Source organism: Lycorma delicatula, chromosome 4, assembly GCF_047948215.1.
Source record: "Lycorma delicatula isolate Av1 chromosome 4, ASM4794821v1, whole genome shotgun sequence".
NCBI classification, from domain to species: Eukaryota; Metazoa; Arthropoda; class Insecta; order Hemiptera; family Fulgoridae; genus Lycorma; species Lycorma delicatula.
Genome location: NC_134458.1, coordinates 157,677,349 through 157,694,008, shown reverse-complemented (window position 1 = coordinate 157,694,008; position 16,660 = coordinate 157,677,349). Strand labels below are relative to the sequence as shown.

General features: G+C 30.3%; 1 protein-coding gene across 6 annotated transcripts in view; it reads right to left on the bottom strand.

Moving 5' to 3' along the window:
- LOC142324019 (FGGY carbohydrate kinase domain-containing protein) overlaps positions 1-16,660 on the bottom strand; it is a 49,720-nt gene that overhangs the window by 10,957 nt on the left and 22,103 nt on the right. For all 6 annotated transcript variants that reach the window (XM_075364580.1, XM_075364581.1, XM_075364582.1 and 3 more), the window contains exons 7-9: positions 14,251-14,458; positions 9,981-10,131; positions 3,140-3,214 (exon numbers count right to left, since the gene is read on the bottom strand). In XM_075364580.1, coding sequence (XP_075220695.1) covers positions 3,140-3,214; positions 9,981-10,131; positions 14,251-14,458 — 434 coding nt within the window. The remainder of the gene's footprint in view (positions 1-3,139; positions 3,215-9,980; positions 10,132-14,250; positions 14,459-16,660) is intronic.

Sequence of the window (16,660 nt, the reverse complement as noted above, 5' to 3'; positions counted from 1 at the left end):
ACAAACCTAAAGCATATATGTATATTTTAGAAATTTATTTATACATTGATTGATTTTAGAAAAAAAAAATATATATATATATATATTTCTAAAATCATTCCTTTCAAGACCCATATCACCTCTACACTAATAATTTAAATATATATATATAAATCAACTTAATACACCCAGATACAGAAATGAGGAAACTCTTACCTTACTTTTTATTTTCTTTATAATTTGTATGATAGTACTTTCATGGGATCCTGCATCATCAATTATATATAAAATTTGTATACAATTGCATATTAAACACAAAATATTAAAAATACGTATACTTATGCAAAGGCATATGAAGTCACTAAGTAAAAATAAAATAAAATAAAAACATATAATAACCTGTTTGTAGCTAGCCACATTTGAATAAATGAAAATTACATATATTATCTATGAAGGTGGTGCTATCTATTGCAGCTTTTATGAGTATATCTCCTTCAAAATCTGTCAGTAGGTTGATTAAGTTGAAACTTTTCTTATATTTATATATATAATATTTTTCCAAAATATCTAAATTTTTATTTTTATTTCCTTTGTTAATTTCCAATATTTCTAAATTAATATTAAAATCAGAAATAGGATGTTTATTATTTATAAGGTGATCCGCAACATTAGAAAAGCCCAATTTTTTTATTTTTATAATACTTAAAATGTTCATAAAATCTGGCTTTAAACGATCTATTGGTTTTACCTATATAAATAAATCATTACATTTTATTTTATAAGCCCCACAAAAATTGTATAAATCAGTATTATTATTGTTGTTTAAATATGTTATTATGTGGTTGTTAGTTTTAAATACAGGTTTAATCTATCCTTGTCATAAACTTTGATATTTTCAACAATGCTAAAGGTGTATGAATAATTTATGAAAACATTATCAACTTTCTGTGTGTTATGTATTGATCTTAAAGTTACTGTACTATTAAGTTTTGGTATTTGTTTTATGTATATCATCAATTAACAAAGCAATATATCTATTTTGAACTGCAATTTCTTTTAAAGTATTTATTTCTGTTTAATTTCTCTTTATTATTTTGTGTATAATTTCTGCCCTTAAGAGAGTAAAGACTGAAATGAGATCTACTATGAAAAATGAAGAGCTTAACAGTTTGATGTTGCTATGCACTCAAAATGATATTACAATGGAAATTGATTACAATGATGTCATTAATGATTTTGCAATGATCAAAGCTCGAAGAAACCTTTTGTTGTACAAGTACAATGACAGTGACTCAACAAAGAATAAGGATGTCTAAAAGCAAAAGATAGTAAAACGATAAGCAATGAAAAAGATGATAATTAACAAGTTGAAAACAGTTCAGAGAATAATCTATACTCTATACTGTAATTGCAAAAGATTTCATTAATTTACTGTACTGAATTACAAAAGGGTAGGTGGGTGGTCTGTGATGCCATAAGGTAAGAAATGAACAAGAGTGGCCAAACCATGCCACACTATCCTTTCCTTACAGCTGCTAATTGCCAGTCTGGGACACGGTGGGTCCATAGGTGGTGGATAATGGAAAGACTCTCCAAAGAGCAAAAATAAAGAAAGGGAAAAGAGTAAGAGAGTTAAGGGAAAATCCCTTCCGAACCAAAATTGGCAAGGTAAGAACTGATGGAGGGGGTGCTCTGGAAATAGTGGGGGGCATAACAATTTGAAGTGCCTAGGGCGCCGGTGAGGTTAAAAGTGGCCTTGGAAAATACATAACTCGGTTCGTTATCACTGCTCAAGGTCTCATTATCAAATTAATAATATTTTTAACTAATGAGTCCTTAACAAATTAATAATAAAAGTTACCTGTATAAAAGCTCAGTAGAATTAGTAGTCAACAGCAATTTTGTAGCTTCAATCGATGAATGTATACCACTATGGAGAATAACCAGCCTATTTATACCAACATCAAGCCACAACCAATCTCAATATTTCAGAACAAGGGTTGAGAACACATCAGCAACTACCTTGACTAATTCTCTAACCTTAGACTCAAGGTCATCCAATGACCTTGATATTTTTTCAAGTTCACCCAACAACCTTGAAAGATCTTGATCCCCGATGACAATACAAACTTCCATTCCTCCTAGCGCCTACCATTCTCAAGTTATCCCCCTTCAAAGTTTAAAAGTCATCCAACAGCCTTTTCAGGGTCATTTTTCAAACAACACTTTTCAAGGTGATCCAAATCAAAGGTAAACTTTTTTCATAAAGATTTTTTAATTATTTAAAAATTGCATGAATATTTAAAAAAAGTTTTTAAGTAAATATTTATGATTTTTTTATACTTTTTCTAAGTGGAAACTGGACCATAAAACGATAACCATAAGGTTATAAGTTGTAGTTTGAACTAATGTATTTTTTATAACATATTTTATATATTTACACCAATAGATAGCAGACCCATTCTAGCAAGGTGCTTTCCTCTCTACTTACAGCCGTACATCTACTCCCATCCACAAGCACCTTGCTACAACTGCTCAGCTATACATACACCATTGATTAAAGTTTGTACTAAAATATAGCAAATTACCTTTCATAAGACTGTCAAATCTACAGTCAAATAAAACAGCTTTGTGTAATATTGCGAGGTAGGCACTTTTTTGTAAGTTCTACAATTTACATTATGGACTTGGCATTTTTCATTATTTCAAATAAGACTAAAATTATGTACACTTACTCAGAGGCTTAGTACCTTCTCTTCTTACAAAACTTAAAATTTAAACACCATTTCATGTAATTTGTCACAACATATGTTGAATTCATCTAAAATTAAAACCACATGATCAAGAACCATTAATAAGGGAGGGGGGTGTTTACCTTTCATCGTTAAGGGTGAAAGATAAATATAACCCTCAATCCCTGAATTTCCTTTTCCAATCCCACAAAATACTTGATTTATATACGTTTAAAACAGATTTTGTATGATACTTTACAACAATCAACTTAATATATCCATTAAAAATGCATTCTAAGGAGTACTAAAGGTTGACTAGGCTTCATTAATACAGCTGATAGTACCACTGAATAATCAAAATCAGCTTTTGTGTTGGTCATATGCAGATAAATAGAGTTATCTCATAAATGAAACACATTAACACTTACAGCTAATGCTTGGACAGTGGCCAAATATTTTAAAGCCAAATCCTCCTCACCAGTTGATAAACTTAATCCAGACATCTGAAAAAATGTGAAAAATATACAATAGTAACTTGAAAATATGTATATTTCCCTCCTTATACTACAATTATGAGGTAATATCTTTGGAAACAAAGGTACAACCTTTGGTTATATGGGCTGCCTGATTATTCTACTGCACATGCAACATCTTAGGGGAGAAGTGTAGTACCATAGAATATAACAGGATATGAAGTAAAGGTCAAATGCATTAACTGAAGCTACATTAAATTAACTAGTTCTCAGTGTAAAACGATTTTAGGTGCAGATGCCAAATGGATAGATATGTTCACAAGCTGTAGGCACTATAACACATTTTTTTTAAAATTTAACTATAGTTTTTCCAATTTATTAAATGAACTAATATTAAATTTATTTTCAGAAGTACTGCGAGCTAATTATTATTAATTACTCTCAAAATATGGTGGAGATTATAGAATTTAATTTTTATTTAATTATCTTCTGTTTTAAGTGCTTTTAACTTGGTTGGTACAGTATCCCAAGTTACTTAGGATCATGATTCTTGTTTTTTTTTTTTCAGATCACTTTTCATACTGATTAATTAGAAGTAGGGATAGGAAGCCTGGCCTACCCTGTATGATCATCTATTAATTTGGCTACTAATTTACTAGTGTGACCCCTATATTGAAAACAGTGCTTGGACAGCTCCATACATTGAGCTTTAGTATCTACTAAGTTCCAATAAAATGGCTGCCCTTTCAGCTATCAAAAGATGGTAGCAGCATGGTGCCATTTATGGAACCAGGTGATTGATCCAACCCTCATTAAAAAATGTAATGATGTAATTCTATTGTTATATTTTTTATACACGTTTAATTATTTTTAATGAGTTTAATATAAAAGATGAATTACATTAATGTTAAATAAAATAATAACCATTATTTTTTTATAATACTTTTCCAAAAATCACATGTTCCTAAAATAGTATGGCTGTTTGGAAATGACCTGTCACAATAAAATTCTCTCTATGAAATCAGTACAGTCATTCTAAATAATAGAAGTGCCTTGTTTACTGAGCTCAATATAATAAAGCAATATACTGAACTGAATTTACATCAGGATGCCAAGGCGATCGAAATGAAAATGATATCCGGCCCTAGAAAATAATACCTGCACTCTGTTCCCTGTAAGGACTAGGTATACAATAAATATTATTACCATTAGAAAAAGTCAATCTGATTAGTGTTATCTGTACTTGTACTTCAGGTACTTTTCATGTATCACCTACATAATAAACACCAATCAGGTAGTAATAAGCCAGGTGGGTAGATACAACAAAATATCCCTTTCTGTTAAGAAAATTTTTATTACACACACTGTCCCAATGTATTATAGGGGAAATTATAATTTTGAACATGGTTTAGTAAGTTAATAATTTTAACTTTTAAACAATATATTGCGATTATTATACAGGAGATGGACAGTTTCTAAATAAGCAATACTCGGTTAATTTTAAAATTAAATTATGTTTACTGAACTGAGAGAAAGGCTCAATACATGCCATTTGAATAATTACGCTCACTTTATTTATGAAATAAGTGTCCTCAAGGTAACATCCATCAATTTGAATGCAGTTCTCAAGTCTCTTCTCAAAATCCTTCATCACAAAATCTCTGGAGAAATGGTAGCAATTTCTTGAATTAAGGCATTCCTTAACTTGTGCAAATTGCAGGGTTTGTGGTTGTAGACATGACTTTTGAGGTACCCCTACAGAAAATCTTCACAGACTGATAAGCCAGGTGATCTTAGAAGTCACGGAACATTGCCAAAACTTGAGATGATGTGTCCAGGAAACATGCGTCGAGAACTGCCATTGAATTGTTGGTGGTGTTTGTTGTAGCACCATCCTGCTAGAGCCAAACATCTTTTAAAGCGATTCTTTGTCTTCAAAGTTCTGGCCTGAAAAACGTTTGAAGCTTGTGAATGTATAGAGACATTAACAGTGATATTAATGCCATTTTCCTCAAAAATGTAGGTCCAATAATGCCAAAAGGGCCAACAGCACACCAGACTGTCACTCGTTGAGAGTGCAGAGGATGCTGGTGAATGGTGAGTGTGGATGGATGTTCAAGAGCCCAGTAATGCAAATTTTGCTTATTTACACTCCTAATTAGATAAAAATGAGTTTCATCACTCATCACTAATTTTACATTTTTATTCAATCCCAAAATCAGTTGTATTCTGCAAGTAAACTTCTTGTGTGCAGTAAAATCTGTCACTTTTAACTGTTGCACAATAAGAATTTTGTATTGTTGGAAATTTAATTCTTTATATAAAATTTGTCTAACAGATTCACGATTGATTGCTAACTCACAAGCATGTCTTCTAGCTGACCGCCCTGGACTTCTGATTAGCGCTTACCTTATCCTTGCTATGTTTTTCATTGTCATTATACTGGGTCTCAGACTTTATACTTCTTATTCATAATGCTTCTGATTGATCTTAAATATTCCACCCATCTGAGGATTGTGTTATAACTTGGAACAGCTCCATGCTGACTGAGATTGAATACAAAAGAGTCACTGCGTAGCTGTAATAGTTTCACCACTTACAACAGAATTGTCATACACAAACATCTGATTTGCAAATTCCACAGCTCCATTGTTACTGAAATGGCATCTTGTGAGGAGCAGAACTAACCCCACCATGACATTCTCCCATCACCATACTCTCAGTACTATGCAGTTCAAAACTGTCTGTCTCACGTACGTCACGTCACGTCCGGTATTTAAGTATTAAATTTACTATAGTATCACAATCTTAAATTAACACTGAATAAGTTTATTTATGTTTGTAATTATTTTACATTTATATTCTTAAATCATAATCCAGGTATCTTCAATTAAATCCACTGTGAAAATTAACGGTAATAACTCATTGGTAAATTTTAATAATATACCATTTTGTTACCTGAAGTGTGTCCACCATTTCAACTGTCCAATTTACATATTTGTTATAATATACAAATGTAGGTAAAAAAGCACAGTGCTAGAGCTGCTATAATTTTGGATAGGATTATCATGATAAAGAATCTTTTCGCATTAATCTTTTAAGGGTGTAGGCTGTCACCTCATGGATCTCTCCGAACCGGCATGTGACTCAGTTCCTTTCACGGCAAGGTGCATTTTGGGACAGACTGGCTCGATTGGCTTGAGTCACTTGGGTCAGTGTCCTCAATGCTTAGTATTGGATGATGCATATCATGTGCTGCTGCACATATGCTCAACATATGAGTTTAGGTGTGCAGAGGTGATCAGGGAGATTGAGGGGGTATTGGTTCGAGTCTGGATCTGCAGGCTAACTGGAAAGTTAAGAGATGAGTGGCACATTGTTGAAAGATTTTTAAGGTTTTTGGCACTTGAAAGCATGTTTAGTGTAGAATAGTAGCCTGGGTGGCTAGGGACCTGTTTGAGTGCTTTTCTGCCAGAGTACGTGCATTCAGCAATTGTCCCTAGTTGTTGTTTGGTATGTTCTTAGGTTGATTTATAAGTAATTTTGGATACTTTGACATGGTAGGTCAAAATTGTGATGTTGCGAACAATTTTTGTGAGTATGAAATTAAAATATTGTTATAGCTCAATTTGTAAATTTTTATTGGCTATTAGTTTTTGATTCAGTTTAAGAATTTGAAAAATATCTTTTGTTAGTTGATGGATTTTAACACCAATGGAAATGTCTTTCAAGGCGTTTGCATCGGTGCCATCCTGATAGAGGCCGTACTAATGACTGAAATATGTAATTGAGGGTCTAGAAGATGACCTCCAGTAAAGCCCATCAGGGAGGGCTAGGAACAGAGGGGGTGGTGTGACGACAAGGATTATCACAAGGTAGGTGGTGTCTTCCCATATGGGGGTCAGGATGATCTACAATCAGGTGCCTAACTTTTTTCCTAATCTTCTTTGTTTTCAGTGAATATAACTGCAGTATTAGAATATAAATATATTACAAATCAGTGCTGATGATTATTTAAAATCATTGTATAACAAAACATGTTTGAAAAGACATGTTATTTTATAAGTACGAGGATGATCTGAAACGTTCTTGGCTTTGTCCATAGATCACAGTACTAGTTCCATGATGTTTTTCCCTGCATGTTGGTACAACTGTTAGAAGGTGCCATATGAAACTGCAAGCCATTCCATCCAGCAGTTGGCTGTACGCAGCCATCTTTATCAGTTGCAGTGCATGTGTTGTTGGAAATGGAGAAAATAGAGCATCATGCAGTGGTAAAATTCTTTGTAAAAGAAGGTTTGGGCCAACTAAATTCACTTGAGGATCGTAAATGTGTATGAAGACTGTTCTCCTTCAATTTCTACTGTGAAGAAATGAGCAGCTGAGTTTAAACATGGCTGTGAAAGCATCCAAGATGATCCAAGTGAAGGACATCCAAAAAGTGCAACCACACCAGAAATCATCGAAAAAGTACAGGATATGATTTTGGAAGATCGGCATGTGAAGGTTTTGCTAAGTCTGTAGGGATTTCATAAGAACACATCGGTTATATTTTGCACAAAGAATTGCACATGAAAAAAAACTTTGTGCAAGATTGGTACCACACATGCTCACAGCAGATCAAAAACGCACTCACATGACACTTTTCAAATAGTGCTTGGTGCATTTTATGAAAAATAAGATTGGTGTTCTATGTCAATATGTGACAATGGATAAATGTGGATTTACCAGTACACACCAGAAACAACAATCCATGCCATGGACAGAAGCTGGTTCTTCAATTCTGAAGAAGACGAAGATGATGCAATTGGCAGGAAAGGTCATGGTGTCAGTTTTTTGGGATGTGAAAGGAATTATGGGATGAAAGGAATCTACTATCTTGAAAAAAGTAAAACAATAACTGGGGAATAATATTCTAACAAAACTGGATCCAAAAATTCATGAAAACAGACCTGGCTTGCAGAAGAAAAAATCATCTTCCATCAGGACAATCCCCCTGCCCACAAAAGTGTCTTGGCGATGGGAAAATTGAGGAGTTTGCACTATAAAGTGCTAGAACATCCACCCCATTCTCCACATTTGGCTCCCTCAGACTTCCATCTATTCCCAATCATCTTCCTCTCTAGTCAGTGTTTTTCATCCAATCAAGAAGCAATTACAGCTGTACAAAGGTTTAATTTACTAAGCATTTGGCACTGTTGGTATTAATACAATTGTATAAATTAAATTTCCACTTGCCAACAATTTAAAAAGTGTAAATTGTAATACTTTCGGAGCTGTTACTCCATCTTCAGGGATTTTCTAAAAGATGGTAATTTAAATTCAAATCAATAATAATTTTTAAATTAAACTGTTATGTTCATAATAGTTGGTTGTCAAGTATAAAATTAATTCATACATCAATAAAACAGTAACACTATGTTTGTAAGATGTTTGCGACTATTATGATATTAGATAATAGATGGAGTAATGGATCTGAAAGTGCTAGGATTTACACTTATTAAATTGTTGGTAAATGGAAATTTAATTTTTACAATTGTAAACAGGTACTTTACAGCACTTCCAGAGGAACACTACAGACAGGATAATGGTACTGAAACATCGCTGGATAAAATGTATTAATAATAAAAAAGATTATGTTGAAAAATAACAATTTTTTGAAAACATAAATTCTCATTTTCACTATCAGGCTGAGAACCTTTCAGACCACCCTTGTATGTACATGATTGTGTACCTGATATTAAGTAAATGTTGCAAACTGAAGCCATGAATGTTTTCAATTCACACCATTTACTTGATATCAGATATAAAATTAATGGAAGAAAAATCTATTACTTTTTCACATAACTGCTAAAACTGGATAAGCACTTCTTTCAACATGGCAAATGATTTTATCAAATGCCTCTCTGTAGAAGTTACAGTTCAATTACTATACAAATATTTTGATTGCCATCATAGGGAAAATGCCTATCACCAAAATTTTGCTTTAACTTTTCAAATAAGTAAAATTCAGCTGGGATGAGTACAACTTCAGAAGAGAGGTAATAGTGTGAGCAAACAATGATATGTTTTAGAATGATGATACATGAAAGTTTGCCGGACCACTAGTTTTTGAATGAAGATAAAGATTTCTGACAATTTCCTTATATGAATCAGCATCGACAATTCTTCCAAGTTTTAAACTGTCAAAAAGAAAAAGACACAAAATGTTTAGATTGTTGTCACTGGTCTTTCAACCAATGGCTCATTAATTGTTCGGTCATCAATGAACATTTCACATCAACAATGCACATTCCTTATGTTCATGACATCTGGTTCATATATTTGCAAGTTTTTTTTTTGTTTACTTATGAAAAATTAATTATTACTGGACCCACCTTTTCTTGATGTTACTAACAAGGGAGCAATCACTTTAACTTGACACTCTGGACTGAAAATTTGTACCACCATGATTACATTTACTGAATATTTGTATGGTGTTACTTGATACAGAGAGATTCATACTACCCTCCAGTACTTGGTTGAGAAGGCAGAAATAATATTTGTAAAGCAAATACCAGATATAAGAAGGATTTAAAACAGATACTATTTTTGAACATTCTTTACATAAAATTTTCTCTGCAATACTGGAACCTAAGTAGAAATAAATCCACAAATTTAGAGTTATCTTCTATTTTTGGAAGGGTTGACAATATATATATACGTAAAATCAGAAAATTGTGCACAATAAAATAAATTATAACTATCTTTTATTATTAAACTTATAAACAATTTAATAAGATTAAAATAATATTACCATTCCATGAAGAGTTGGATCAGCAACTGGTGAACGATTGCCATGAAAATCTGGCCACACATGAATATTTTGAGTTAACATATCACATGATAATAAGCCCTTATTTTCACTCATTTTATATAACAAATTATTTAAGTACTCAAAAATGTGCCTGAAAAAATCAAATAAATATACTCTTATCATAATTTATCAGATACTTAGTTTTGTTATCATATTAAATGCATAACCACATTAGTTGACAACCAGACTTGAGGCAACAGTCATTCTCACAAATAGGAAAAAAATCCCCCAAGAACAAACACTCTATAAATTGGCTCAAAATTTCACTCAAGTGGAAATCCAAGGTTATAAAAAAATGAGGAATGAAGTGGTTTTCCATTACCTTTTTTCATTAAGCTGAGGAATGAAGTGGTTTTCCATTACCTTTTTTCATTAAGCTGAATGTACTGTTGCATGTCAACACATCAATCTCACTAACATGCAAACGATACTCAGTCTTTTAAGTGAAATATTCACTACTTTTCACTATTAGGATTGATTATATAATGAATATCATTCAAAAATATAAATAAAATACTAACAATTTAATGTAGAAGAACAACTTGTACCATAAGAATACTACTAACAACTTCAAATTTGAACAAATATTTTTCACAAAAACAAGATTCCTTAAGTACAAAAAAAAAACAATAAAAATCAGTTTAACAACATTCATTCAAGAAATGGTAAAACAATAAATAAACAAAAAAATCCAAATTTGAATTTTATTTACTGAGTTGCACTTTAGCATCTGATGTTTATGATAAATATCAAACTTTATATGATAAAAGATAATTAATTAGTGCCATGTGATTATTACATACAAAACAAAACAATTAACATAAATCCAAAACAAATCTTAAGTGTGAATTAAGCTGTAATTTCTTTGGTATAGTAAGGAATTAATAATTTGTAATGAACTGCATACAAAAAAATGGACCTTGGTACACAGCTAAGAAATAACCTCATTTAATAAGTAAGCTAAACAATATGATATGGTTTAAATTAGAACTTATGTTATATCCACTTTTGTAGTCATAAAATTCTGTTATTTTATATAACTGATAAGTCAGTTTATCAGTATACATCTTCAACATAACCAGTAAACAAACACCAAACACTGCATTAAAAAAGAAATCGATACACTAAAATGCTTCAGCAACTACATAACAATAAAGTAATGGGCTAAAGAGTGATCCTCGTGTTTAGAAATGTACAACTTTTGCTGAAGCATTTTTTCTTGTGGGGGCATATAAAAAACATTGTTTATTCGCAAAAATACAAGACCTGTCACTTAAAGGAAAGGATTAATGAAGCAATTGTAACCATAACAGAAGATATGTTAATCTGAGTATTGACAGAAACTAAGTATAGATTGGACATTTGCCAAGCGACTAAATGGTGCACATATTGAAATTTATTAGTTATGTAAAAAAACTGTTTGAAATGACAAATTCAATAAATAAACATCAACGTTAAATATTTTTGTTTTCATTTAATTCATGTTCAAAACCCCCACCCCATTCTTTTGTGAAGACTCTGTCAAAACAAAAAATAAAATTTATTCAAGGTGCTTTAGATCTAAAATTTTTTCCTTGTAAAAAAGTAGTCGGTAAAAGGGCATAACTTTTCCAGTTTTGAACTTGACACATTTATATTTCAAATTTGTCATAGGTTTTATAAATATTAATGGCTTAATTAGAAAATATTTAGAGTACCATTCTGAAAAAAATCCAAATGTTTAGTAAAAAAAATTTGGGTCCCAGTTGACCCCCATGACAAAATAATTTTTTACCACAAAATTACACTGTATTTAGAATATAACTGCTAAAAAAAAATCAAAATATTTACTAAAACTTTTGGGTCCCATTTGACAACCTACTCAACAGCTGCCTCATAACAGCCACCATTACTTTAAAAACAGATAAGTAGCAGAAATAATAAAAAAATTTAAAAAATGTTTTTATTCTTCAAGTTGGGTCCCATGGATCTCCTTGTTTATAAAAGTCCCCATGTCTTCTAGATTAATACTATTAAAAAATATTTATAATTAAATATACAGAACGGCACAAAAGCCACTTGACACTAGTCAAAAATAATTATGAATAGCAAAGAAATATTTTTAAATTAACAATAGCAAAATGTAGTATACAATAATTTTAGTCCACGATGTTGGTATTACAAAATGTTGATAATATAGCCATGTCAAGTTGGCAATACAATGACAAACAATAATTATATAATTTTAATCAACTAATGATGAGGAATTCCCTTGAGAGTGCCATTGATATGTAAAAAAAAGAGAAAGAATAAAAATAAAAAGATAAGGTAAGAGCTCTTATTGGTTTTGTACTTTGGTAGGTTAAGCTGAATTTTGTTTATGGTTTTGAATTAATTAGTACAGATGATATGGACAAAAAAAGAATTTATTTTACTAAATTAATATATGTATAAAAGAGATAACACTTACCTTATTTTTTCACATCTTTACAAAAACGTTTTTGTGGAAACCCACATCTTCAGTTGTAACTTATTCTAAACTGTTTATATCATCAAATTACATTTTACATTCAAATCTATCAAGGTAAACATTTTTTTTTTTAAATTAAATATTAAAAACTAAATGCGCGCGTGCACACACACACATGATGTCAAATTTGGTAAAAATAAATAAATAACTAGGATAAACTACACCATGTAACTTGGCCAGCCAAAGTTACAGTACTGTGTGGATTTGAATTAAATTGAATTATACATTATCATTATTTGAAAAAGTAGAGATGAACAATTATAAAGGCTGCAGTAAATGGCAACACTTTTTCAAATAATGATAATGTATAATTTAATTTAATTCAAATCCACACAGTACTGTAACATTGGCTGGCCAAGTTACACAGTGTATTTTATCCTAGTTATTTATTTATCTTAATTTTTAACAAATTTGACATCATATTTTATATATGTAGTTTGTAGTTTTTAATTTTTTAAATTCTAATTTATATTTTTTTTTAAATTTTAATTATTTTTAATTTAAAAAAAAACAAGTTTACCTATACCTTGATATTTTTTTAATGTATTTGAATGTAAAATGTAATTTGATATAAACAGTTTAAAATAGATTGAAACCCATAACTGAAGATGTGGGTTTCCATGAAAACATTTTTGTAAAGATATGAAAAAATAAGGTAAGTGTCATCTTATTTACTGTATATTTCTGTACTTAGGTGGATCAATTTGGTTTATATTGTATATTAGTACAGAGGAATATGGGTCTTGAAAATACTGACTTTAGAAAAATTATTATAATATATATAATCTTTTTGAAAATTCAAATAATTCATTAACATACTGATTACTGTGCTAATAAAATTTAAACAGAATTTAATATTCTGAATGATATATATATATATATATAGAGCTTTCAACAGAAAAACCTAAAACACTAATACCAATAATCGACTTTGGTGGGATTCTGCATCATCAAAATTTTGTTAGTTTTTGATGATAATTTATATACTGACTGATGATGCGTGATCCTGATAAAGTGACCATTGGTATAGTTTTTTAGGTTTTTCTGTTACTGTGTTTGGTGGTTAAGTTTTTGTTTTTGATATATTATATATATATATATATATATAAGACAAATTTCAATTTTTTTGCGCAACAGGTTTTTTATATCAGAAGAAACAAATTTAAAAAATAATGTTAAATACCATAAACCCAGAATTCAATTGATTTAAAACTTTCGATTTTTAAATATCAATTTTCTTTAATCTTCTCTATTAAAGCTCAATTTTATCTCTTTTGCATTTTTAATTTGTTAAAAAAAATGTAATGCAATCAATGCCCCATATGTAAAATTTTATGAATCATTTTTGAAGAATGTTGAACTAGTCCAGAGATATTAACCAAAATACAGGTTGCCACCACACATGTACATACATCTTTAGGGTTTAGAAACACTGACATTCACAAAACCGTTGATATGCAACATTTTTGTCTATTGCTACACTTTCCCTTTACAGTTATGCTGCTACAATAATAATAGAGTTATAGCTAGTAAAGTAAGAATTAACATGAAGATTACTTTGTTGATATATTTTGAGCAATAACACGACTCAAAATTTAACATAAATTTAAATCCCTATAAAATACAATAATTATACTCTAAAAGTGCGCAATGAAAAAGTATATGTAAAAAACAAAACACAATTAAAGGAGAAAAAATTACATTTCTTTTGGAAGTGCTTGATGAATAGCTGCAGCTGCTGGATGTATATCTATAATATGATCCAATAGTTTTCCGGTAGCACTCTGACCACCTTCATTCAGCCAAAATCCCATTCCTAATACACTATAATAAGGTCCCCAAACACCAGACACAAATAATGCGTCTTTACTTAATGCCATATGACAAGTTGATGTACCACATATCAGAGCTAAACACAAACAAAAATTATTAAACAAAGAAATAATAATAACAAATTATTTCATATTAATTTACAAATTAAATGCAGTATGTGAATTTTAAATTAAAGAACTGCATAAAACAGATGCTTAAGAAATGCAGTAACTTTCAACACCATCAATGGAGTGCAAGTACAAAATATCTTACAGGTATATTAACAAATTTAGAAAGTTAATTATTCAAAACGCTAAATCATGAAAAGTTTAATATCTTGATATTCATTTCATTTTTATTTCCAAATCTATACTATTGTATAAAGAGGATGAGGGGTTTTTGTTCAGGATAAAAAAAATTACCCTATCTAGCATACTAAATTTTTACCCATGTTTCTTGGCATAAATGAGAAGATTTTTGGATATTTTATCTCAAAATATCTTTAAAATATATATATATATATAGTAGTGGAGGTTTGCCAGTTGAAGCAAAAACTTAATGAATTGAATTAATGATCTGTGAACAGGGTTTGAACTGAATGATTCGAAACAATCGAATGGATAATATTACACAATAGAATTAAATTTATATTAAATAAAGTAATCTATATCCATACTATTACATAAAGAGCAAGAGGGAATTTTTACCCATGTTTCTTGGCATAACTGAGAAGGTTTTTGGATATATTTCATCTCAAAATATCTTTAAAATATATATATAAATTAAAAGTGTTAATTAAACTGTTAATTAAAAATAATTAAATATAAAAATATATATATATATATATAAATAATGTAGTAGTGGAGATTTGCTGGTTGAAGCACAAACTTTAATGAAGTGAACTGTTGTGTTTATCACTGTGTGAGCTGGGTTTGAACTGACTGATTATAAACATCTAGAAATCAATTTCTAGATGAGTTATAATGTTTCTTGATTGTTATATGTTTCTTGGAGTTTCATTCCAAGTTTCAAGAATTAAAATTGATTTCTGAATTTTTTTAAATCCTGTTATTTTTTTAATTTCTCTGTAACAAATGAAGAAATCAATTGATATTTGGTGAGTATAATCTTCATGTCAATAAACCAATTTCTAGATTTTAAATTCAACCTTGAAAGGGGATGAAGAAAGGAAAAACCGTTTTGAACAATGATTGTAAATTTTCCCAATCCCAAATATAGTAAACAAGATATTCAATAGATTTGGGCCTGCAAATATTCTTCAGATAAATATTTAAAAACCATTTTTGGGTTTTTTTAATTCTGATTTTTAAGAGGTGTGAAGGTATATGGCGCCATGGCTCAACCACCACAGCCATTGCCACTGTTACTATATGTATGACTGGATGCACCTGCCTCTGATCACTTGACTAATAAACATAAAATAAAAAGATTGACACTACAGGAAATGCAAGTAACCATATAGTGCGGACGATGCTGCGATGGGGAGCTAGTACATTTATAAAATAAACACACAAAATTGTATATTATATATTGTAGAAACATAAAATTATTATGAAAAACCTTAACTTCGATAAGATCCAAGGATACAAATCCATCTATACTATAAAATTATATATATTTTATTTAAATTTTAAAATAACAAAAACAGTCCTCAGCAGTTACTTATATACTGAATAACAAATACTTTTCTCAAATAAAGTGAACCAGTATTATATATAATTTAAGAATCACACTACATTTATGCTGTTACTTGTTTTGGAATTCATCAAAATTTTATTAAACAAACTATTTATTTATTTAAACAGCAACAAAGGCTGATATCCCAATAACAATTACTGATGGATTATAATGAATTTTGTAGTGTGGAAAATGACTGACCAGGACTCAAACCTGGAACCCGCGTTCCCAGGAATTTTCAGTGACTGGTGTTTTGTTTCTCATTCTGGCATATCAGCTATTGTTATCATTGGCTTTTTCATGAATTAGAAAGTCATGCACTAAGAATGCAGTACGATTCATTTGAACTGTGTATAAAACAAAGTTCTGTATTGTAGTCAACACTTCATAAAATAGCTTCACTCCGTTTCTAACTGATGAGTTAGATTCCTAGTAGTTTTAACAGAAATTCATCTTTCTTTCGTAAGCTCCTTTTCATCCTGCCCTTAAATGTAATTATGACACAAATATTAGTAACAGTGTTCATATAGGGTCAATACAAAAACCTGGTGAGAGCTGAAATAGAAATTTAAAAAATTGTCAACTTATTGAAACTGAACAT